Genomic DNA, 23,868 nt, shown 5'->3' with positions numbered 1-23,868 from the left:
GGTTCTCCTCTCTGCTCCATGCACCAACGCTCCAGGAGACATCGAGACTCGGATAAAGTACTTTATATTTCCTGTAGCTGCTGTGCATCGGATTTTCTTCTTTCCCACTTTTGGGTTTGGTTGGCTTTTTTAAGCAGGCTGTTCCGCTGGTTTTCCACAAGTGCCCATTCAAGTGCCTTGTTGCACCTACCCTGACATATTTAATTAAATGTAATTCTTAACACTTAAGCAGGTGATACTTTGCTGGGAAAATATCATCTAATGAATTAGAATGCTTTACCATGTATCACATATGTTTATTTTGCTTGTATTTGGGAACTGTCCTCAGAGAGTGTGAAGAACGGTGATTTATTCTTTGTGTGCTGGGAAACTGCTTCCAGGAAGGGTTTAGAGACACGAGACTTGTGCTGAGCAGCTCTTACGCTTGACATAATTGGATACAGTGTGTGTGCAGGTTTGTCACCCAGGCAGGTTGCAGGAGAAACATAGAAGCACTCCTAAGCAAGTGCAGGAGGGGCCCAGTGATGATACACATGAAGAGCAGTAATTGCTCATTTAGTCACTGCATTTCTGGCAGATTAACACACTCCTGACACCTCTTACCCTTCTCTGGCTTTTGTCCAAAGTGTTAGTTAAATTGATCCCTTCTGTGCTTTTACTGAGTTGCTACTTTTTCTTTAAATAAAATCTATTTAAAAAATTGTGAAGCTGTAACTGAAGGATTACGCTTCACCGTCCACTGCATTTTGCAGGCTGCAACTTATTTATAGATAGGTTTCTGGTTTTACACTCGGAACACCTTTGAGAGAGAGATTGAGAGAAGAGAAACAACTACAACCTCCTCCTCTAACCCTCCAGACTCCATGACAGCGCAATCTCTCATCACTGGATACTGCCTTGAGCGAAGGTGCAGTGATCGCTGCTCCACTCCACTGTAAGCTCTGCAGGGCTGGCATGAAGCACTTATTTCCCCAGAAGCAGCCAAGCCTCCAAGACGTGCAGCCCAACCAGACAGTTAACTGTGTAGGTGAGCTGAGAGAAAGGCTGGAGGAGCCCTTATTCAAACCACAGAAAACACATCCAGCTTCCTCTGGAGAACAAAACTGTGAGCTTGGAGGAGGACCTATGCTGAGGAGCAACCGGCGGGTGTCAGACTTGCCAGCCTTGGAAACATAAAGAACACTAATTTACCCAGGTGCCTGGTGAACTCTGCAAACATCACGTTGCCCATCAAGAAACAGACAGCTTCCAGTTGGAGAATAATATACTGAGACACTTAAAACCTGCTGGGAAGCAAGAGCTTTACTGACATCAACTTCACAGACTCCCCAACAAACCCAAAGTATGAGCAGGGAGTCTGCAGCTCACTGAAAAACTGAGATAAAGAGTGGTGGGAAGAGCTGTTTCCATCTTGCCGCTCGCCTCCCTAAAGGGCAGGGTAGGCACCTCTTCCTAGCTGCCAGCAAGGGGCACTTTCCTGCCACATGTGCACCACCCCAGGCGAGCTTGCTGTCCCCACCGAGCCCTGACAGTGTGCACAAGCAAAGGCTGAGACACCTTCCAAACCATTGGGATCACCAGATTTTCCACTGTGACCCCAGCAGGAGCACAAAGCACCTGAAAAGCTGGTCAGGTGGCTCCCAGAGCTGAGAGCAGCCAGGCCCTCAGTCCCTGGAAGCATCCCCTCCCATGCCAGCGCCCACGCATGGGGAGGAAGGCAAGCCTGGACCCCGCAGGTCAGGCAGATGGAAGGGCAGGCTCTAGACATCCAAGACCGCGTCAGGGAACAGGGCATCCTGTGTCCCGGCCCCAGGCAGGCAGGCAGAGAGCAGTTAGGGCAGGAACACAGCGGTTTATTGGCAACACAAGCAGAGGCGGTGGTGGCGGCGGCAGGTCCCAGGCAGGGAGCGGGGCGGCGGTGCTCCAGCAGCGCAGTGCAGGGGACCCCAGGCCTACGTCAATGTCTCGCCCTTGGTGACCTGTGGGAACAGATGTCTCAGCCAGGTCCAACCTCACCCCTCCCAGTCCCACCCTTCCCATCCTCATCCCCATCCCTCCCAGTTCCAGACACAGTCCCATTTGCACCCTCATCCCCTCCCCATCCCAGTCTCAGCCCAGCCCTCCCAGTCCCAATCCCAGCCCCAGTCTTCCCATTCCCCAATCTTCCCATTCCCCACTCCCATTTCAATCCCCAGCCCCAGTCCCATCCACATCCTTAGCCCTTCCAGCCCCATCCACATTTCCAATCCCAGCTCTATCCACATTCCCCAGACCTACTCCCAGTCCCATCCCCAGCCCTCATACCCCTATCCCCACCTCCCATCCCTAGCTACATTCCCCAGTCCCATCCCTCCTATCCCCATTTCCACCCCCATCCCCAGCTCTCCCAGTCCCACCCCTCCCATCTCCATCCCTTCCATGCCCATTGCCACCCCCATCCCTGGCTCTCCCATCCCCATTTCCACCCTCTCCTCATCCCTTCCATCCCCAGCTCTTCTAATCCCATCCCTCCCAGTCCTAGGTCCCCCATCCCCACCCCTCCCAGTCCCAGCTCTCCTCTCCCTTCCAGTCCCGTTCCTCATCCCTCCCTGTTCCCATCCCTCCCATCCCAGTCCCAAGTCCCCCATCCCTCCCAGTCCCCCCCACCCCGATCCGTTCCCACCTCTCCCAGTCCCCATCCTCCCCATAAGCATTTCCATCCCCAGCTCTCCCATGTCCATCTCTCCCACCAACTCTCCATTTCCACCCCCAATCCCATCCCTCCCAGTCCCAGATCCCCCATCCTTCCCAATCCCAGCTCTCCCATCCCTCCCACTCCCAGATCCCCCATCCTTCCCAATCCCAGCTCTCCCGTCCCTCAGTCCCATCCCCATCCCTCCCATTCCCCCAACTCCCCATCCCTCCCCTCCCCAGCTCTCCCACCCCTCCCAGTCACTGTCCCAATCACTCCCAGTCCCCCGTCCCTCCCATCCACAGCTTTCCCAGTCCCCATCCCTCTCAGTCCCAGCTCTTCCATCCTCCCCACCCCTCCCAATCCCAGCTCCCTCAGTCCCAGTCCCCCCATCCCTCCCACCTTTCCCATCCCTCCCAGTCCCCAGCTCCCTATCTCTCCCAATCCCAGTCCCTCCATCCCTCCCAGTCCGCACCACTTCCATTTGCACTCCCAGACCCCCCACCTCTCCCATCCCTCCCCCCAACTCCCCATTTCCATCTCCAGTCCCATCCACATCCCTCCCAGTCGCAGCTCTCCCGTCTCTCCCAGTCCCGTCCCATCCCTCCCAGTCCCACCCCTAGTTCCCCCAACCCTCCCTGTCCCAGTCAAATCCCCACCCCTCCCGGTCCCCCGTACCTCCCATCCACAGCTTTCCCAGTCCCAGCTCTCCCATCCCTCCCAGTCCCCAGCTCCCTATCTCTCCCAGTCCCTCGTCCCCAGGTCCCCCCATCCCTCCCAGTCCCCACCACTTCCATTTGCAGTCCCAGACCCCACCTCTCCTATCCCTCCCCCCAACTCCCCATTTCCACCTCCAGTCCCATCCACATCCCTCCCAGTCGCAGCTCTCCTGCCCCTCCCAGTCTCGTCCCCATCCCTCCCAGTCCCACCCCCAGCTCCCCCACCCTCCCAATCCCAGCTCTCCCATCCCTCCCACCCCTCCTCGTCCCTCCCAGTTTCCCCATCCCTCCCATCTCCATTTCCATCTCCATCCCCATCCTTCCCACTCCCATCCCCCCCAGTTCCCCCTCTCCCTCTCCTGCACAGCTCTCCCAGTCCCTCCCAGTCCCGCCCCCCCGGCCTGACCCTGGCCTCGATGTACTCGATCCTCCTCTCGAGCGCGGTCAGTTTCTCGTTGAGGGTGGCGAGGCGGGAGCGGCAGGACATGTCTGCGGGGGGGGCGGTGAGAGCGGGCGGCGCCGCGCCCCCCCCCCCCGGCCCGCGCCCTCACCGAACGAGTTGAGGAAGTCCGCGATCTTCTTGATGGAGCTGGTGATCACCTCGATGTACTCGCGGTTCGCCCAGTCCTGGTGGATCTCCCTCTGCACCGGGTCCTCCTGCACCGACATGGCCGCGCCGCCCCACCCCCGCCCGGACAGACAGACGGACTGCGGCTGCGCGGGGAGCACCAGGGACAGACGGACGTACGCACTGCGGCTGCGCTGGGAGAGCGCAGACAGACGGACTGCGGCTGCGCAGGGCTGAGAGTGTACACACGGACAGACTGCGGCTGCGCAGAGCTGAGAGTGCACACACGGACAGACTGCGGCTGCGCAGGGCTGAGAGTGTACACACGGACAGACTGCGGCTGCGCAGGGCTGAGTGTGTACACACGGACAGACTGCGGCTGCGCAGAGCTGAGTGCACACACGGACAGACTGCGGCTGCGCAGGGGTGAGTGCACACACGGACAGACTGCAGAGCTGAATGTGGACAGATAGGATGGACAGACTGTGGCTGCGCAGAGCTGAGAGGGCACACACGGACCGACAGACGGACTGCGGCTGCGCAGGGCTTAGAGTGCACACAGGGACAGACAGACAGACTGCGGCTGCTCAGGGGTGAGACTGCACACATGGACAGAAGCACAGACACACACACTGCGGCTGCGCTGGGAGCCCCGGCACACGGGCAGATGGACAAACAGACAGACGGACACACTGCGGCTGCGCAGGGCTGACTGTGGCCAGACAGACACACAGACACAGACACACACCCCTGCCTCCGCAGGGCTGGGAGGGGAAAGAACAGGCAGACACGCACGCGCCTGGGCAGGGAGCCTCGACACACGGACAGACAGACATGCAGACACACACTGTCTCTCACACCCAGGCACCCTGCGCGGCTGTGTGTGCACAGACAGACAGACAAGACACCCCACACCTGTGCAGGGCTGCACACAGACAGATGGACACGTACACAGACATGAGACACACAGACAGACGTGACACCCCACCCCACATCTGTGCAGGGCTGCACACAGACAGACACACAGACATCGGACACCCCCCCGCAGCATAGAGCCACCCTGCCCGTGCCCTCGCGCCTCAGGGCTCGGCGGGAGCGGGGCCTGCGCCATCGTCCTCGCTGCCCTCCGCACCACTGCTCTCCTGCGGGGAAATGCCATTGTCAGCGCGGAACTGCCCCGCTGCTCGCCCTCCCTGCCCCTCTGCGTTACAGCGGGGACGCACCTCGGCCTCCTCAGTGTTCTCCTCAGCTGAGCCGCTCTCCTCAGCCGAGCCTCTCTCCTCAGACACCTGAGACAAAATCTCTTCGCCCTAAGTTGAAGGCAAAAGAGCTGCACTGAGCACCTGCGAGCAGCCAAAGCGCATTAGGGTGGTGTGGAGGAAGGTGGCGTGGAGGAAAGCGGCACTTCGTTGCCATCTCAAATCTTAGAATTAGTGTGGTTGGAAAAGACCTCTCAGATCATCCAGTCCAACACCACCGCGCCTACAAAACCGTGTCCCAAAGTGCCACGGCCACAGATTTTTTTAACCCCTCCAGGGATGGGGACTCCACTGCCCTGGGCAGCCTCTGCCAGGAAAGAAGATTTTCCTGAATATCCAGTCTAACCCTCTCCTGGCGCAACTTGAGGCCATTTCTTCTCATCCTATCACTTGTTAGCTGGGAGAAGAGACCAGCTGCCATCTCACTACAACCTCCTTTCAGGGAGCTAAATAAACAATTTTGGAATGAAAAGCAGGGTTTGTTTGGACTGTCCTTCCACAGTTAGACAAAGAAAATGGTCAGAACTGGCTTCTGTCAAAGCCATACATAAGAGCATACTCATAGAATCATAGAATCATGGTATGGTTTGAGATGGAAGGAACCTTAAAGCGCATCCAATTCCAACCCCCTGCCATGGGCAGGGACACCTCCCACTGGATCAGGTTGCTACAAGGCCCATCCAACCTGGCCTTGAACACCTCCAGGGATGGGGCAGCCACAGCTTCTCTGGGCAACCTGGGCCAGGGCCTCACCACCCTCACAGTAATAGATTTCTTCCTCATATCCAGTCTAAATCTCCACTCCCTTAGAGTAAACCCATTACTGCCTGTCCTGTCAGACAGGTCTTGCTAAAAAGTCTGTCCCCAGCTTCCGTGTAGCCCCTTTCAGCACTGCAAAGCTTCTCTTCACCAGAGCCACCTCTTCTCCAGGCTGAACAACCCCAACTCCTTCAGCCTGTCCTCCTTCAGCCCTCAGATCATCTCCATGGCCTCCTGTGGACCCGCTCCAACAGGTTCATGTCCTTCTAATCTTAAAATAATCATAATCTTGAAATAAAATGCCTCTTCCTGCTGCATTAGACAGCACTGTGATATGGTCACGCCAAACTTGGTCTTTTCGCTCTACCCACACACGAGGGCAGGCTTAGAGTTGTCTGGGGAAGGGGAGCACTGGTGTTTCCCGTATTTTAACTGCCCCAAGCAGGACAGCGATTCTCACCTGAAGATCCCGATTTTTGAGGATGCCCACCCAGAAGGCCTCCTGGCAGTGGTTGAACGCCAGCATTGCCTTCACTCGGTATACAAATTGTTCCAGGGACTTCTTCAACAAAGGCACGTGGTTGGTCAGGCCAATGTCCTGGCAAATCTAAAACACAAAACAGTACAACATGACCACGGTTAGTTCTTGCGTAAGGATTCTGGCTATTTAAAAAGCCACTGGTTATACCGGTTGGAGGAATGGGACACGATCCCCACAAAGCTTGCCTAAATGATGACATTTCTTGCCCCAATTCTTTTATGTCTTTTGTTAAAAAATAAAACTCAAATAAATATTTTGTCTAAAGCAGCAAAGCAGTCCTTTGCAATGATCCAAACAGCCATATCCACTCTGGATAAAAAATAGAAGGAGCCTCCGCTTGTCTCATGAACCTAGAGAGAGGCTGGTAACTCCTCTGCGCAAGTCAGATAAATCTTTATGACCCTTAGGGACATTGTTTGGAGAATCTGCCTTTCATTTGCTCCATCATCTCAGCAACAGTCTGGTGTCACTTGCTCTGCACTCCAAGAACGCGCATGGATGTCACACTGCTGCACTCCAGGGTCTGTGCCAGCTTCCATTTCTCCCCTATTCCGACAGCTGCGATGGCACGTTCTGATCTCCAGCTAGACTGCTACACTCCTGACACCAGCTCTGGACTAAATCAGTAGCAAATCTAGCTTGGGGAGCCACTGATCAAGGCTATTTCTCCTCCTTTCAGAGTTTTTGCCTGTACAGACACAACCCTACAAGTAGAACCTCCCTATGCCCTGGAAAAGCAGTGGAAGGGAAATAAATAATTCTTAGGACAGGAGTTTGTGCTGCAATTAGAACTTCTCTTACCTTGGAATGGCCACACATGTGATGAAGTTGTCTGGTACTCAGCTGCAAGGTTTTCAGCAAACTCTGCACGTCATCCTGCAATAAATAAGCAGAACAGCAAATTGTTCTCAAAAGGATTTTTCCATAAGGGAAACAAGAATAATGAAACAATATTAGCCCTAGCAATCCTTTCAGAGGGTTATGGGGTGGAGCTATGATGCACGTATGCAGGAAACATCAGATGATGGGATGAAGCCATGCGAGACCAACACTGTGCATGTAAGCCGAGTAACCGGTATTGACCCCATGCCATAAAGCCAAGCACTTTGAACTGAAACTGATTGTGAATCAGAGTTTGGAATGAACAGGTACCAGTGAAAGTGGAGCAATTAAAATCAAGACGACCTTGTCACATCTTGCCTTGAGCACAACTTTCTGAAATAGGGGAACCTGAAGAAAAGTATAAACCAGACTGCTGGATTGTGGTGCCTGAAACACATCCAACATGAACTCTGGCTATCAGTCCTTCTCTATTGAGCAAATTACTGGCACTTGCTGTTGTCCAGGGACAATGACTCGGTATCTGCTTTTTACCTCATTTCCTCAAACATCCAGGCCAGGAGAACCGATCTTACACGTGCAACAGAAAGGAGTTGTCTATTAGAGGGACAAGTTGTGACAACTAAGCTAAAGAACGAGTCTCACTGGCAAAGGTGGATTGCCTTGCAACAAAGCAGGGGGAATAAGAGAGCAGTTCTTGCTTGTCACATATTGCGGCAAGGCTGGCCTGTCCATCTGCATGCATGCGTGTTGTCCTGCTCAAAGTTTCAAGAATTATTGCAAAGACACAAATGTCACCGTCCACCTGGGCCGCAAGCCCTCACCAACCTGACTGCTAACACGAAGTTGCTACTCTGTGAGTGACACCTTTGGGACAATAACTTTTGAAGGAGATGGGAGTCGAAAGGACTTCCTTTGCTAAAAGTGAAGCCATCCAACCAGAAGAGTGATGGCAAGTTGGGAAACAGTGACCTGTTTGCTGAAAGCACAGGCAAGTAAACAGGGCAGAGCACAGCTGGAGACAGTAGATGTGTTTGTCAGGAAGCGCCACAAGTGTCATGCCAACATGTGACCAGAGACAGAAATCCCCTTCTAACAAATCAGTCGTACCTCCCAACTGGTTCCAAACAGCTGTCTCCAAAAGGCTTACCCTGTGCTTTTTAAAGCTGTAGTCCAGGAGAGGCATGGCAAGCTTCAGAAATGCTTCTACAAAAAGACGGCCGTACTAGAAAAGAATGATAGATATATCAGAAGGCAAATTCCTTTTCGAAGAACCATCACCAAGTCAGATAAGATAATGACACATTCTTTCAAGCTAACCCAGAGACTGTTCTTGCTTAATAAAAGATCATATCCATTGTGAAGGCTGTACTGGAATATATGGTATCAGTACATGGTCCCACTTCAGCCACTGCAAGAGAGGCGAGAAGGACCAGGTCTCATCACTGTACCCATCCCTGGCTTTATTCACTAGCAAATTGGGAATAAAACTGAACTAAACACAAAATGTTAGAATCGCTACAGATATATGCGTCCTAGCCGGAAAAGGGAGAGTTGCAGAAGGGCATGTGATCTTTGTGGGCTCCAGAGGAGATCTGTCTGCAGTCGAGTCTCCTCTCAGCTGGAGTTCCATGGGGAAAGGAGAGAGGGGAAAGGGTCTAAAGTCTAAAGCAGTGCCAGTTGCACTCAGTTTGTTGTGGTCGAGCCATACAACGAGGATTGGTGGAAGACAGCTAAATGTATAAGAAATAGCATCTGCTTCTTCCAGAGAATCCAGTAACCACTCTGCTCCACTGGAGGCAGTGATTCAAGAAAGCTGCTACTGAAACCGCTCCCTTCAGTTATTTGGAGTTCTTGCTTACCTTCAGGCAGATGCTGAGTACAGGCCTGCTGTCAAATACCTGCACGAGTGAGAGGAAAAAAGAGAGCCAGTTCAGTCTACAAGTCCGAAGGAAAAAAAATACGCAGAGCAGCCCATTAAAAACAGCCCTTTATTACATGCCCTTCATTAAAGTGTGAAACCGGCTCTAAGGCAACATCCATTCTCAAGTTTCCACAAAAAGCATGTGAAGTGCAGTGGCTGCCAGGGGGAAGTACCTTGGCAGGAGGGTTATTTGGTGAGCAGATGGCACGACAGTATCTCAACAAGTCTGAAGTTCTTAACAGTTTGGGACCGGGGAGACCCAAGTCCAGCTGATGGGCAAGTAACCACATAATTGACCAGGCAAAACTCAGATGTGCAAAATAATGTATATGTGAGGAAATAATGATTCTATTACACTAATGGTGCCAGCTGGCAAAAGACACCTGGTTTCTCCCATCTGCCTCTTCCACAGCAGGCAGTGGACTCTGTCAGACACAAAACACTGTATAAGGGAGTTGGGGTGTTCATTCAGTCCTTTTTCTGCACTCCTTACATCCTCCTGTCTTTGAGAAGACCTATTATTTGTAAGAGAATTATGTCAGTAAGACGTGCAGGCTGTAAGAATTAAGTATTGAAGTGAAAGCTAAATGGAAACGCTTGCAGCACATAGATTATAACCTGCTTTATGTACCACCTCCAGGTTGTTCCACTAGTCAGCCGTACTTCATGTTTTTCCCTTGTGCTTATGAACTTGGGGACACTGGGCTTTGCTGAGAATCTGAAGGTAAAGCCAGAAAATCAACCTAAACCTCACCTTGACCAAGTTAACGAGGATATGGAAATTCCGCACAGCAATGTTCCACCGCAGGAGCTTCTCCAGTTGCACCTAATGGGATACAAGGGGACAATAACCTGAGATGGTGCATTCCGTCTCACCTTGCTGGATGCTCTCAGCATGTGCTGTGCCCAAAGCATTGTTGTTGTTGAAGACAAAAGAACAAGCCTTCATCATAGGCAGATTTATCACAACAAAACCACTTAATGGCAAGTCCAGCCTGATCAGTGCCCACGTGGCTTAATATGCTAAGAGTTAACACAACTCCTTGCTCGCAGAGCAGCTCTTGGTTGCAAAACAAATTCCTGCTCCCACACTGGCATGCAGACCAACTGCTCAGCTTTGTATTTTGCTGATTACTACTTGTTTCTCATTATAGCTTCTGCTGGATGTATTGGATTTCTGACATGGTGTGAACCAGAGAAAAAGGATGCTGCTTATACGCCACCTTGCATTTCACTTTTGGCTGGTCAGTGAAGCTGACTGACTGCATTTCCTGACAAAGTTCAGAAGCAGAGTCCTTTCCAATTCATACATCCTTATTGCACTGGACAGTTTAAGTTATGTCTCCTTCCCCTCAAAAAGTCCGGTTCATTTATTCTCCTACCTCACTTGAGTCCGATGGTTTCCCAGCTGGGATGCTTTTCACCGAACTCTCTAGCTGAGCCATCATTACTCTGAAGAAAATCGGGAATGTTTGCCTGTGGAGGACATGACAGCAAAACTAAAAGTCAGCTCTGAGCATCTAGATAGGCTTTTTGTCCCAGAACAATGTGGAAAACTTGAAGGTTACCCAGCTGGGAATCCTCAGTAGGAAGTTACAGGAGATTGACCCTAGGACTCAGAAGCATATCTAGCCCAGCGCTGTAACCTGACAGATGGAGAATCCTGGGAAGTCACTACCAAATCCTCATGGACACCACCCATGGACACCACCCACTTCTTTGTAGCTCTGGGCGCACACAGTGGAAGGTTTGCAGCTCTCAACCTAAGATGATTTTGGTAGTTCCAAAGGGCACATGACCTTTGTCCATCCCTGCATAAACTGTGCTTCCAAATTCCTGTGGCAGGAGCAGAAGCTCCTTGAATCCATGCTGCCAAACTCCTGTGCTGGGAGCAGAAACAGCCCAAGTGGGCTTTGGCACACTGCATCCCATTCCAGAATTGCCTACAGCCACCCCAGGCCTCCAAGGCTAACTTTCAGAGTGCTTCGTACCACCACAGTAGCACGGAAAGAGGCAACATACCTGACGACAGACAGTAGTTCGTTCTCCAATTAAAATAGCTCACAAATAATAAACTTATAATCATGTTAATGCACATTCCATCTTGACCTATAGCTAACCCCGTACTACCGCATTGTGTACTGCCAAAAACATGCTCACAAATTCCCAGGGTAGTCCACAGCAGTACAAACATGAAACAGTAATCGACCACAAAATAAGAAAATTAAATATTAAAAAGCAGAAATTTCCACTGTGCATCTCATGAAATCCAAAATTTCGATCAATAACATTACCTGTTTAGTGTAGGGTAAGTGGAAGAACATCCGTCTTTGGCAGAGTTCATCAATTCAGCAACACCGACACTGGAGATTTCTTCTATAGCTTTCAGGATGTTATCTGTGTGCTCCAGGTAGACACTAAATCCAAACCCAGCTTAGTTCATCAATAAATATTAAAGCAGAATAACACAGCAGATTCTTGAACACTGCCCTGCCTGCAACATGTGGCCTAAAATTGCCAAGCTCATTCTTACAGCATTCTCATTCTTAGGAACTAGCTAAACAAACTGGACGTACCGAAGTCCACAGGCCTCAAGTGCTGAGGGAGGTGACTGATGGCATTGTAAGGCCACTCCCAATTGTCTTTGAATGATCATGGTGATTGGGAGAGGAGCCCGGGGACTGGTGGGAAGCAAATGCCACTCCTGTCTTCAAGAAGGGCAAGAGGAAGGATCCAGGGAACTACAGGCCAGTCAGCCACACCTTGATCCCAGGGAAGATGACGGAACAACTATCCTGGAAACCATTTCCAGGCACATGAAGGACGAGAAGGTGACTAGGAGTAGTCAATGTGGATTCCCCATGGGGAAGTCATGTTTGACCAGCTTGGTAACCTTCAATGAAATGACTGGCTTGCAGATGAGGGATCACGAATATTGTCTGCTTTGACTTGTAAGGCTTTCAACACTGTCTCCTGCAAGATCCTCAAAGCGCAGCTGTTGAAGTATGGGCTGGATGAGCAGACAGTGAGGTAGACTGAAAACTGGCTGAGGAGCCAAGCTTAGAGGGTTGTGCCCAGCACGGTCCTGGGCAGTCTGCTCTAGGTCACCCTGCTGCAGGAGGGGCTGGAAGAAGGTGACCTCCACAAGTACCTTTCAACCTCAACCATCCTGTGATTCTTTGATTGTATTTTACCTAATACTCCCGAGCTCCTTGACTTTAGTGACGGCTGATTTGCTTTCAGTTTAGTGAGAACAAAATTAGACATCTTACTCCAGATCCACACTTATACCCGCACGTATGCACACACACACGTGTAGATGAGTCGACGGATACTGACAAGCTATAGTCTGGCAAACACGAAGCGTCCAAACATGCTCCTATGCCCAATGGCTAACAGCAATCTTCCTATCTCCCACTGTCTTTCAATGCTATAGACACAGTGCGTTAAGGCAAATGGTGTTAAGTGTGAGGGTTATGATTGAGAGGGGTCCACCAACAGTAATTATAGGAAGAAAAAGTGTCAGGGCATGCCTGAGACAACGGTTTGAGCCTTACCAGAGCAGAGTGTGCAGCGCACTGTTGAATTGGCTGCCCTTCTCTCGCTCTCCACCAGGCTTCACCCATGACTGGCAGAGGAACTGCTTTGCTAGGGAAGCTGTAAAAGAAAAGTCATCACTTACAAGTTCCTTAGAATCATAGAATCATTAAGTTGGAAAAGACCTAATCCATGAGCAGAGCTCTCTTAATTGAAAACATTTGTTGCATGGGGTTAAGAACACATAAGTTTTCATCTCTCTACCCTGAAACAGCTGTATTTGAAGTTCATTCCCATAATTTTTGGAAATGAGCTGTCTCAGCCACCAGAACATACCCTAGGAAGCTACATCTGGTGAAGTCTACGATCACCTCCGCAATCAGTGATTAAACTGGTACCAAAACTGCACAGCAAGCTTGTTCTTAGAATTCCTAAAAGCTATGAGGCTCTGATTCCCAAAAGCACCAGCTAAGAGAGCTGGAGTTGGCCTTCCTGCATGTGACTGAGGGACAGCAGAACAAATACCAAGAAGGTTCCAGTATATTTACTGCTGTTCCTTTTATTAACAGGTAGGACTGTTCACCCAGGGAGATTACTAGGATACTAACGGAAATCTCTCCCTCAAAAGATGCTCTCCAGAGATAGAATCCAGGATTTACAGGGAAGGGACAGCACAAAAACTAATCTGAGATTAGAAGTTCTTCACACATTACCCATTTTCTCTTTCTTCCAGCCCGCCATTGGTTTCTCAGCGATGGCAATCAGGAGCTGAGTGAGGATGAATGCACAGTAGAAACTGGGAACACTCTGCTGGAAATTCAGTAGGTAGTGAAAGCTCTCACTGGGGATGACAGGAAAAGGAAAAGGTGAAAACACTGTGGGTAAGGCCATCACCCAGTAACACTAAATAAAAAGGAAGCATTTGACCATCTCAGATCCAGGGTCTCCCTAGCCCAGTATTTTGTCTCTGGCAGTGCCCTTCTGAAGAAGGGGTAGTCAATCACTAGCAGATAAAATTTAAGCCGAGAAACTCCTCTCCTGCCCCAGAAACTCTAAATCTAGCAACATCTTTATATACTGTTTTTGCCTAGTGTTGCTGTAGGCATTTTAACTGTGCAGCACATATTCATTCTGTCTGTGAATCCTACTAACCTCATCTCAACTCGCATACAAACGAATGAGATCCACAGATTAATGTGTATTTTACAATTCAGTAGCTCCTTTTCATCAGGGTTGACAGCACTGCCACTCAATTAAATACAAAACTCTGTTTGAGGCTAGTGTGGTCTCTAGAGCTTCCAAACACATTTACCCACGCAAAACAGGGAAAAATGTCTGCAATTCATCCCTTTTAAAGTTTGGGAAACACGGATTATACCTTATCAGCTCCTCAAGAAGAAGAAACTCTGTCTCTCCTGGCTTTAGCCTGTCTGCAAGCACCTGAAGAGCTGACCTTAGCAAGTCAGAATTTTCATGCTGAGAAAAACCATTCCTGGGGAGGGAAAAAAAGTCCAATTCATCATCAGACTAGAAGGAAGAGAAGTTTCAGGTGCCAAAGCATAACTGGGCTTATTTCTGCAACATGAAAAATAAAGCAGCTGGATACACAAGAGCAGCATTCTAGATCTGCAGACTGAACACATGGGTTTCATAGTGGTACCACTGAAGCACATCTTGAACACACAAGCTAATTAAAGAGGAAGCAATAAATGGACTTGGCTCGTTTAGGTGACTGTGTAGTTTTTGTTTAAACTCACCAAGCAAATAGGGAGCGAAAAGTTGATAACAGCTGTTGGTAACAATAGCACATTAGCTGGTGCTCCTGGATGTTCACTTCTGGTTCAACTTCCACACCAATGACTGCCTTTAATACAGAAAAATTAATTAATAAAACGCCATTCCAAAGAAAGATAATGGCACAAGAATCCATTTCTGTAAATTCCATGTTTAAAAAAACCTGAAGAAAACAAAGTGACTCTTTTTTCCATAAAGAAAACTAAAATACCTTTAGAGGTGACAACACTTGACATTTTTTTTTGAGTCAAAATTGTTGCCTGCTGACCTGGAAGTAGTTGTGCATGTTCTCCATGTGATTACACAGTGGCTTTAGTAGCTTGACTGCACACAGAGCAACTTCCTTGGGGGATCTCTGACACAGGTGGGAAAAGCCAATATCCTTGTAGCCTCTTTCCTGCAGCAAACCCAAAAGATTAAAGTCACTTCATCAGTACTCCTTGAGAATAACTTTGCACCAAGCGCTCCCTCTTAGACTGCTTCTGAGCAGTGCAATTCCTGATGTCATACACTCTCTCAGGAAGGGTCAAGGAACAAGAAAGTTGACTTCTGCTGAACAATCAGCATCAACTCACACAGGCTGATAACATTTGTTGAAAAGAACGTTAACACTAATGTTACACATAGCTCTTGCACAGAATCACTTAAGATCAGAAAGTCCAACGCTTCACTCAAACACTAAGAGAAGGCAGTCTCTGCATGTGGGAATTAAGATAGGTAGAAAGACAAGGAGAAAGAACACTGAATATGATGGAGCCCATCAAGCTGTAGTGAATTTCTCAGTTTGATGCACTGGCATCAGCCAGGAAGGCAAGAAGTTCCTGCAACAGGGTGTTCTAAAGACCGCAGAAAAAGCAGAAACACTGATCTGACAGCTTCTGTTGGATGCAGCAGTTTCTGTTGGGTGTGGAAGATATCTGGGCTACCTAACCCAAGCTGCTTCTTGAACACTAGAGCCAGTGTCCCCAGGAAGAGCCAGGAATTTTGGGGTACAAGACTTTCCCCAGTTATATACCCTGTCCTGAGACATGCAGAGAACCAGATGCTGCGAACACTTCAGTGAGGCAAGTAGTACAGAAGCCTCTTTTGATAGAGCAAGTGCTGCTTTGACATACAGTTGGGCGTCAGGCGTCCATATAACTGTTAGGTTAAAACCTTCCTCTCGGGAGAGGCCTGGAGGCCACTGCTGCGCTCTGCCCAGGTCGGGACCTGTTGGCTGCTGCTGTACTTGCCTTCAGAAAAGGCACTCTCTTTGTGGATCTTGGGGTCAGCACATGCTCCAGCTTCCAGCAGAGGTCATCCAGAAGGAAGCAAAGTTCAGCAGGCCCCAGCTGCACAACTTCACGAGCCTGCAATTATAAGAACAGTCATTCCCAGGATCCAGACATAAATGTAGTCCCTTGAATCTCAAATTCACTCCTTCCATAACTCCCAGTTATGACTCCTGGTTCAGTTAACCTCAGCTGGGGTCCTGTCTGGTAGCTGCTAAGGTTCTATAACTTACAGGTACGCAGCATTGGTTCTGGTTACTCAAAGCTACGAACGTTGCTGAGGCAACGTCTGAAACACTCATCTACTGACAGAGATCTGATATATGCACTGACACTGAATATCAGCTCCTGAGCATAGAAGGAGGTTTAAGCCCTGTCACCAAATTCACCAATTGAGTAGTAGTCAAGATGTAATTTGAAATAATGCCATGTAGCCCAAGAGACTTGTCAAACAGTCTGCAAGTTGGCCTGTGACCTGCACGCAGAGACCTGGGCAGGCTGAAAGAATGGAATAACAAGAACTTCATGAAGTTCAACAAGGACAAGTGTAAGGTGTTGCACCTGGGAAAACATAATCCCAGAGAGCAGCACAGGCTGGGATCTTGGTGCCTCGAAGTATTTTGTTTCTTTAGAGGCAAATGCTCTCCTGGTGCCTAGTCCCCAGCCCTAGATCAACACATCTTAACATCAACCTTCACTCCATTTTTCATGGAGCAGAAGGGGCCAAAGCCTCCAAGACAGGCAGTTACACAAAGCCTTATCAGGATGGTTTTACACTCTTCATTCACCTCTGTATGCATCTCTGTGTCCAAGACAGACTTTGTCAGCAGCCCACAGTGGAGCACAGTGAACACTTCGAGGTCTAACTCTCGGAAGTACGGGCGATAGCTCTGCAGCTGTGCCAGAGGATTTCCTGCCTCTCTCTCCACAGCAGCCTGAAAAGTAAATGGCAGAATTAGGGTTGCAGCCTTCAAGACTGTAAAAGTTTTCCAGATTCACCTCACACTTGCTGACTCGAGTCTAGGAATGGCAGGTTGCTGCAGTAATTTGAGAGATGGGACAACTGGCTTAAAATCGAAACCTTCCGTAGTCGTCTTAACCAGAGAGTAAGTTAATAACTGATAAACCTGCACAATTGCACTGCCCTGAACCCCACTGCCTGCTGGAGAGCGGAAGGCCGCTGCAGCACAGTTTTCAAAATTCAGATGGAAGGCAGGTGTCCAAAAGCAGAATTGAACCACTCCACTGTGATGAACTCTTGAAATGAACAACCATCTCTCAAAGCTTTTGTTTATGCTTCTGTGTCATTTCCCCTCGTCTGTCCTTCTTGCATGTGCCCAGGAGTATAAACCTACCTTCTCCAGCTCGGAGAGCTCAGTATCAGGTTGGTTTCCCTCAGAACTGTCATCTGCTTGAGAACGATCTGCAGAGCCGGCTTTGCTGCCATCAGTCTTTTTTTTCCTTCCTTAAAGAGAAAAGCAACTTCAGAAACAAAGGTTGTACTACACTCAACACTAGACAGCACCTGCAGCCAGGGAAACGGCACAGGCTGGACTTTAACCAGCGCCAAGGAAGCATGGAGCATGCACAGGTTGTGTGTCGCCCACAGCCAGGATCATGGACCAAAAGACAGTCAAATGCATTTGGGGCTCCCCCAAAACCAGCTTCTCTCTTACAAAATCACAGTAAAAAATTAAAGCAAGTCACATTGTTCCTATTATTATTTAAACATTATGAAGTGATTGCAAAAATGAGTGGGACTTCATCTTAAACAATGCTTGAGCCAAAATTTAATGTTACTTCCTTAGATGCAGTATTGAGACAGGAAGAGGCCCTGGGAAAGCAAGATAAAACTCAGCTAGAGAAGGGACTTGCAGGGATGCCAAGCCAACAGCAGAGTGTCACGTTATGCCACAGGTCCAGTCCCTGCAGAATGGGTTTGCCACAGGAGAAAAGGGCTCTTTGTGGCCTCTTCCGGTTGTTTTCATTGAATGGAATCTGAATCTTTGTCCAGTGTGGCTCAAAGGGAGACACGTTCCCAGGAACAGTTAATCTAAACTAGGAGCAGAATTCAAGCCAGAAAGAACAAAGCAAATCTGCTTCAGCTTGAAAAACTGAAAGGCAAGTTCTGTTTCTTCTCTGTGAAGAAATGGGAAGGGATGAAGGAAGCCTTTCCTTGCGCAGCACAACAGTGACAAGGTCCAGCTAGGTACAAACTAAAGGTCAGGGATTTGCAAGGCAGCTCAAGCTCCAGGTTCAGTACCGGGCAATTGCACTGACCCATCAGAGGCAGAACTTAGGGCTGCAAAAAATACTTTGGCAGGTGAAAACAGTCAATGGCAGCCCTAAATTTTCACTGTTGCATGTCAAGAATCGGCTTTCCCAAGAATATAGACTATCCAGCACCTGCTTGGAGTAGGATCCTTTTACATCTCCACCTCAGCTGCCCCAGGAGTTATCACACAAGATTTCAAGCTAGACAGGCCTTGCCAGGAATTCCATGCTTTATGCACACACCATTGCAATGACTGCGGTGCAATCTGACAGTCAAACCCCGCATCACATCTATTTGCTTAAATGTTTTAAACTTTCCGTACCATTCTTTTTTCTCACTGGACCAACAGCATTAACAGATGGTACAGCCTCCAGGGCTTCGGAATCAAAAGTAGCTGGTGGTGGGACATAGCCAGGGGTTGCTGAAAGAGCCAAAATGTAGAAATTGGGTTAGTTCAGCTCCTGAATGACAAAATACAGGTGAGATACATATTTAAAGGAAGTACCATATATTTCACCATCCTGTTGAATGTCTCTCTGCTCTCATGCTTAGGTGCATTTAGCTCCAATTAACCTCTTTTGTCGACACTGCATTGGAACTACAGCTCTTTGCATTCCTCCAAGCAGGGAGGAGAAGTGCTCAGTCACTCTTGGACATCTGCACGTCTTGGTGAAACTTAAAGGGCTGTTCTAGCACAGCTGAGCCCTTTCCACACTGGCCCTGTAGTGCTCTCGGAGCGGCAGAAAGGTGTGGAGGCTGCACTTTATTTAGGATGAAGTTGGTTTACAAACACTGCCCTTGATGTAAGGGTTGTGTAAGGGTGTGTGAAAGGTGACGTTAATTTTACATTATGAAAGACCTTTTCAAAGCAAAAGGAGATGATAAGTAAAGGGGGGAGCTATAAACAAGAACAGAGAACCACAAAGCTGGTAGACCAGGGATAATGAAGACAATGCCAAACATCAAAAATTAATGAAAGAACACGCAGGGGAGCGGGGTGGGGAGGAACAAAGAAGAGAACAGACAGGAAGAATGTAAAAGGGATTGGCTGTGAGTAAAGCATCGCTGGTCAGCAGAACCGTCGGATCAGCACGCTTGGCTGACTGAACTCTGTGCCTGATCAGCGCCCTGTCCTATCTTAACAAGTACTTTCTTAACTGTATTTCAGTGAAACACACTATTTCTTTAGGATAGAGGCTGGTTTACTCCAGTATCCATCACACTCAATCACCACAGGCAGATTTTGTCAAGCCTGCCTGGGAACAGAGATGTCACTGAGGAGGTGACCAAGAAGGGCAGTTTCGACTCAGAGGAACTGAAAACATCAGCCCCTCATGCGTGAGCTTAGGCCACTGTAGAAATGCAGTATATGTTACCGTATATTCCTTCACTGATGTTTAAGCCAATTCCTTCCACTTCACAGCTGCTGCACACCCAGAACATACAAATGTTTCATACTTACCTGCCAAGCATTTTCCCAGCACAGCCTGAAGCTCTGTGATGTTCTGTAATCGAGTCAAAACCTTCCCCTTCATCTCAGCATCCTGTTGCTTGCAGAAGGCATTTACAACCTAGAGACGCAAACCAAACTCACTGACTTAGGGAGATTGGTACTCATTTTAGTAGTTTTTCTTCTCTGCATAACATCCTCAAGTCCTGAATAAGCACACAACACAGCATAAGTGGCCCGTGTGACCGGATCCAGACTGCACGAAGCCCATGAGAACGCGGACATAAGTGGTGCAATCTACAAAAAGCAATAAAGCAACACCTACAGGTCTAATATTAACTGAAGAAGAAGAATCAGGAGACAGCACCTTGCCAGATTTCTGTATTGCTTGTGGCTCTGGAGATCCCTTGGCATTTCCCAGGTCTGCCAGGAAAGTGGCAGTCCTGGGAGAAAAGCGGGATCAGGGAGGACTGGGGGTGTGGAACTGCACCAACTCTGACATAGCTCATGATATCAGGATAACCCCAGCAGCGAACATTCCCACCAGCCATCAATGTTAGCAAATGTGGTCCAAACGTGCTCGAAGGCACTGCGTTTCACCCTTCTGTTGGCTCACAGAGATACAGAACAAAGCCCACAATCAAAACTGACTTAGCAAGGGACTGAGGAAGCTTCCAGCCCAACACCCTGCTTAAAGCAGCGTTAACTGAACAGGTTGCCTAGACCAAGAAAGCAGAGTTGCTGCTAGCAGCAGGATGAAGAATAAATGATAATGAAGAGAACACAGAGAGATCATCAGGATCTTGCTGGAGAAGGTTGCCAGAGGTAAGACTCTTCTTTAACAATTGTACCCCTGGAGCCTAAGATTAGTGTTTATAAGCGCTGCTCCTCAGTGACCCTCCAGAACCTGCCAACAAGGCTCTACTCACCTCACGAAACCAGTTGAGAGCGTAGAAGAGGAGGGAGCACAGAAATTCCCGTTCCTGCGTGGACAGAGAGCCCAGCTTCCCTTCAACCTCCAGGTCAGTCAGGTACAGGGGACAACCTGGGACAGAGCAGGAAGAGAAGATGTTGGACTGGGTTTGCTACTCATCCTTTGGTGTTTGTGTGGATAAAGTCTGTTATCAAAGCCCGTATCAATTCCAGTGGCTATTTGGAGTAAGCCTTGTCAGCCACTCCATCCCCAGACAAAGCAATTGTCTCCCCTGCTTCCACCTCGTGGGCAACATCTCAGCCTCCTTCACAAACCGTACAATTCTCCCTCCAGCTGCAGGAATTCTTGCAGGTCTGGGACAGGAACAAGTCAGACGGACCCACCCAATAAAAGGTCCACTTCCCATACCCAACAAGGCATCGATCTCCTCCAGGCTTCCACCGTTTTGCTCTTCAGTGTAAAGCCTCAGCAACCGGAAACAGGGTGACAGACACATCGGTGACACTGCCCTGGGGGGAAAAAGAAACGGAGTGGGCCGTGTGTTTTATAGACCTCCTGAATGCCCACCACTTTCATGATGTCTTATGTCCTCCCCACGCTACTTTGCCTACACCTTCTGTTTTGCTTCTTGCAGGCCCCGGCGACAGAGCTCTGGATGGTTAAAAGAAATTTAAAATGCTTGATCATCAGTTTTCTGGAAGAGCAGATAAGGACAGAAAAACTGCTGAAATGGACAAAAAATGGAGTGAGATGCATTTCTAACAGAAAGCAAAGGTGAATAATTTGAAAGGAAGTGTAAGAAATTGTGCAAAAGACAGCTGTGAGCGGTGAAGAAACCACCTTGAATGTTTTGTAGCAAACTGCTGCTCACGTTCCGAGTAAGGAAAGTAAAATTATTTCCACAGATGCATGTAATGTAGCTGTATTTTATTTCAAAGTGATTATGTCTTTTTAAGCACGACTGAAATCTCAACAGACTCTTACGACAATAAATTATGCAGGATATGAAGGTGCCAGTTAACAAAAAAAAGCCTTTTATTATTTTTAACGTTGATGCCCTACTATTTAAACGTATGCTTTTATTTCTTAGATGCATCCTGTTTCATTCTCCAGAGATAAACCCATATTTCTCCGTCAAATTTACTTGTGTCTGAGTGTTTGTGGTTTTACTCTGGAGCACAAGTCTACGTTGGCCAAGTCAACTGCAGGTGAGAACGGATCGTGTGCTGATAACACACACCAAGTCCTTTGTGACACTCTACTTGAGAATCATCACTCAAAATATTAGTTTTGCTACCTCAACATTGCTCGTCCATCTCAATATGGCATTCAGTATAACCACAGCTTTGGAAAAAAGAGCTGATGTTCTCAAATGACAGAAGGGAAATGAGGCAGATGCAGATCCCCTAAACAGCCCGAGCCAGAGCAGACCGCTGGTTCCCCACCAGCTTATGCCTCTAGACCCATCTGAGCTTGCTTAACAGTGAGAGGAGGAAAAGAACGCTACAAACTGGTAAATTCTCTGCCCAGTTCCTTATCAGGCAGTTTGGCAAGCAGGGCTGATGGCAGTGTCAAACACCCACTGAAAACCACTCCTTTCACTGTGGGATGACTGCAAAGGGAAGTGTCAAAGTACCTTTTACTCTGGTTACTCATTCCATCGGCGACCTTGCCACGCTCGCTCTGCGACAGCAGCGGTAAAAGGTTAATAGCGATTGCTCCCTGACTTTCATCTTCATCCAGATTATACAAGGACTTCACAGGGAACATGAACGAACTGCAAGGAAAGACAGACAAGCTCTTGTTGACAAACTGAGTTCTGTGTGACAGAAACATTACAAGCACTTAGCCTGTGATCAGCGTACCCTTCCACGGTGGGGCTGAGATCCACCACAAAGTCACTGGGGAAGTCCTCCACCAAGCTTTTCCCAAACTCCTCCTATAAAGAAAGGAAAAAAAACCTGGTCAAGGGAGGAGTCTCAGTGGAGAAAGCTTCAATGGCAGCAGTGGAAAATGCAGAAGATAAGGCCAAGCAAAAGTATCCTAGAACAGTCACACTGCCTGCGAGGAGAGCCGAGGCCGCCTTTTCCAGACAAAGCCAGCACACGTTGCCAAGTACGCACAATCAGTTGCTTCCCTGCGTTTTGGACATGGGCTTGTCTACAAGTTCCTCAGTGCTGCAGAGAAATAGTTGGAAGAAGAAAGCAGCCATGGGAAGTTCTCAATCCTAAGAGCCAATCATAGGAATGAAAGGGCTACAAAGTGCTGGCAGAGTTTTATTTCACACAGTGTCGCACATAGTTCACATGCCTACACTGTTAGAAACAAGAGGGAGAGGTAAGTAATAGATGCGACAGATGCTAGACAAAGAATCCAGTCTGGATTTTTTGGATCTTTTTTTACACAAACCCTAAACATGCATAAAACAAAAAAAGAGTTCTCAGGCTGGTGGGAAATCCTCAAACTGACTCTGTCCCACCAATGCCCGAAAAACATCATGCTTCTGAAGAATTCATTTAAGTGATGGAGTTCAAGCTACCCTGCGACGTACCAGGAGCTGTAAGTCCAAGTTCCCTTTCTGCTTCTCAATCAAACCGGCCAGTTCATCGTAGTACAGAGCCAGGACCTCTGGTGTTTGCTCACAGCAGAAGCCCACAAGGTCCAGCAAGGTAGAAAGCTGAAAGGAGAGAGAGCAGTCTATAGAAATGGGGGAGGTAAATGGATCCAACTCAAGTTTTACCTTAAGTCCCTCCCCGTTTTACACTAACTTACTCTGTAGCATATCCAGAGCTTCACCTCTAGGGTAACAGCTATGGTGACTGGTCTTGCAAATGCACAGTTTTAAGAAAGAACACGGATCTTTTAAGGTCCTGGTCCTGCTCCACCATGAAATAACACAAAAGAGTCTGCCCAGGACTACCCTTAAATAGAGAGCCAGCTTAGGAGAAGGTTCTTCAACAGGAATTAAGGAAAAAGGCCAAGGTCAGGCCAAGCCTGAGAGGAAGGCGAAGGTTGCCTTTGGCTCGCTGAAGCACATTGTTCTGTTTCTTTGTGTTTGAAATAATGTCTGGATAGAAGACTTTCATTAGTTGGCTGCAGTACTGCTTGTCCTGCACTACCCCTAACCAAGACCAGTGGGTGCCATCTTAATATAGACCTTTGATTGTCCAAAACAATTGTTAATAGATTCTTGGCTCTGCAGTCAATGTACAAGAACCCCAGATTCAGTAAAGCTATACAGATGCTGCTTCACCTAGGCTTGTGTTCCCAGTCACATCTCCTAGCTGGCCGTATCCTCCCTCTCTCCCACCCTGCCCCAGTTTGTA

The 23,868-nt window shown here is 48.6% G+C and overlaps 2 protein-coding genes across 5 annotated transcripts in view; both read right to left on the bottom strand.

Annotated features, from left to right (window-relative positions):
* Window positions 1-1,284: 1,284 nt before the first annotated feature.
* Window positions 1,285-4,383, bottom strand: BRK1 (BRICK1 subunit of SCAR/WAVE actin nucleating complex). 2 transcript variants are annotated; one of them, XM_054076109.1, is made up of 3 exons: window positions 3,947-4,383; window positions 3,797-3,879; window positions 1,285-1,979 (listed from the first exon to the last, which is right to left on the bottom strand). In XM_054076109.1, the coding sequence occupies exons 1-3, from the start codon at window positions 4,057-4,059 to the stop codon at window positions 1,780-1,782; spliced, it is 396 nt and encodes a 131-aa protein (XP_053932084.1). In that variant the 5' UTR covers window positions 4,060-4,383; the 3' UTR covers window positions 1,285-1,779. The 2 variants fall into 2 exon arrangements, with proteins under 2 accessions (XP_053932084.1, XP_053932085.1); XM_054076110.1 differs by having other exon boundaries at window positions 3,942-4,370.
* Window positions 4,384-4,413: 30 nt separating this feature from the next.
* The window catches only part of FANCD2 (FA complementation group D2), a 36,052-nt gene continuing 16,597 nt past the window's right edge, over window positions 4,414-23,868 (bottom strand). For all 3 annotated transcript variants that reach the window (XM_054076102.1, XM_054076103.1, XM_054076101.1), the window contains exons 21-44: window positions 23,094-23,219; window positions 22,408-22,481; window positions 22,179-22,319; window positions 20,951-21,051; window positions 20,538-20,653; window positions 19,621-19,729; window positions 18,481-18,579; window positions 17,239-17,348; window positions 16,672-16,818; window positions 15,845-15,961; window positions 14,881-15,009; window positions 14,576-14,682; window positions 14,197-14,310; window positions 13,532-13,659; window positions 12,839-12,938; window positions 11,576-11,698; window positions 10,664-10,757; window positions 10,036-10,107; window positions 9,220-9,258; window positions 8,508-8,582; window positions 7,319-7,393; window positions 6,437-6,583; window positions 5,182-5,268; window positions 4,414-5,100 (exon numbers count right to left, since the gene is read on the bottom strand). In XM_054076102.1, the coding sequence (XP_053932077.1) occupies window positions 5,038-5,100; window positions 5,182-5,268; window positions 6,437-6,583; window positions 7,319-7,393; window positions 8,508-8,582; window positions 9,220-9,258; window positions 10,036-10,107; window positions 10,664-10,757; window positions 11,576-11,698; window positions 12,839-12,938; window positions 13,532-13,659; window positions 14,197-14,310; window positions 14,576-14,682; window positions 14,881-15,009; window positions 15,845-15,961; window positions 16,672-16,818; window positions 17,239-17,348; window positions 18,481-18,579; window positions 19,621-19,729; window positions 20,538-20,653; window positions 20,951-21,051; window positions 22,179-22,319; window positions 22,408-22,481; window positions 23,094-23,219 (2,493 nt within the window). In that variant the 3' untranslated portion in view covers window positions 4,414-5,037. The remainder of the gene's footprint in view (window positions 5,101-5,181; window positions 5,269-6,436; window positions 6,584-7,318; window positions 7,394-8,507; window positions 8,583-9,219; window positions 9,259-10,035; window positions 10,108-10,663; window positions 10,758-11,575; window positions 11,699-12,838; window positions 12,939-13,531; window positions 13,660-14,196; window positions 14,311-14,575; window positions 14,683-14,880; window positions 15,010-15,844; window positions 15,962-16,671; window positions 16,819-17,238; window positions 17,349-18,480; window positions 18,580-19,620; window positions 19,730-20,537; window positions 20,654-20,950; window positions 21,052-22,178; window positions 22,320-22,407; window positions 22,482-23,093; window positions 23,220-23,868) is intronic.

Source organism: Cuculus canorus, chromosome 11, assembly GCF_017976375.1.
Source record: "Cuculus canorus isolate bCucCan1 chromosome 11, bCucCan1.pri, whole genome shotgun sequence".
Lineage (NCBI taxonomy): Eukaryota > Metazoa > Chordata > Aves > Cuculiformes > Cuculidae > Cuculus > Cuculus canorus.
The sequence above is the reverse complement of the archived record's forward strand: the minus strand, read 5'-3'. Positions and strand labels throughout refer to the sequence as shown.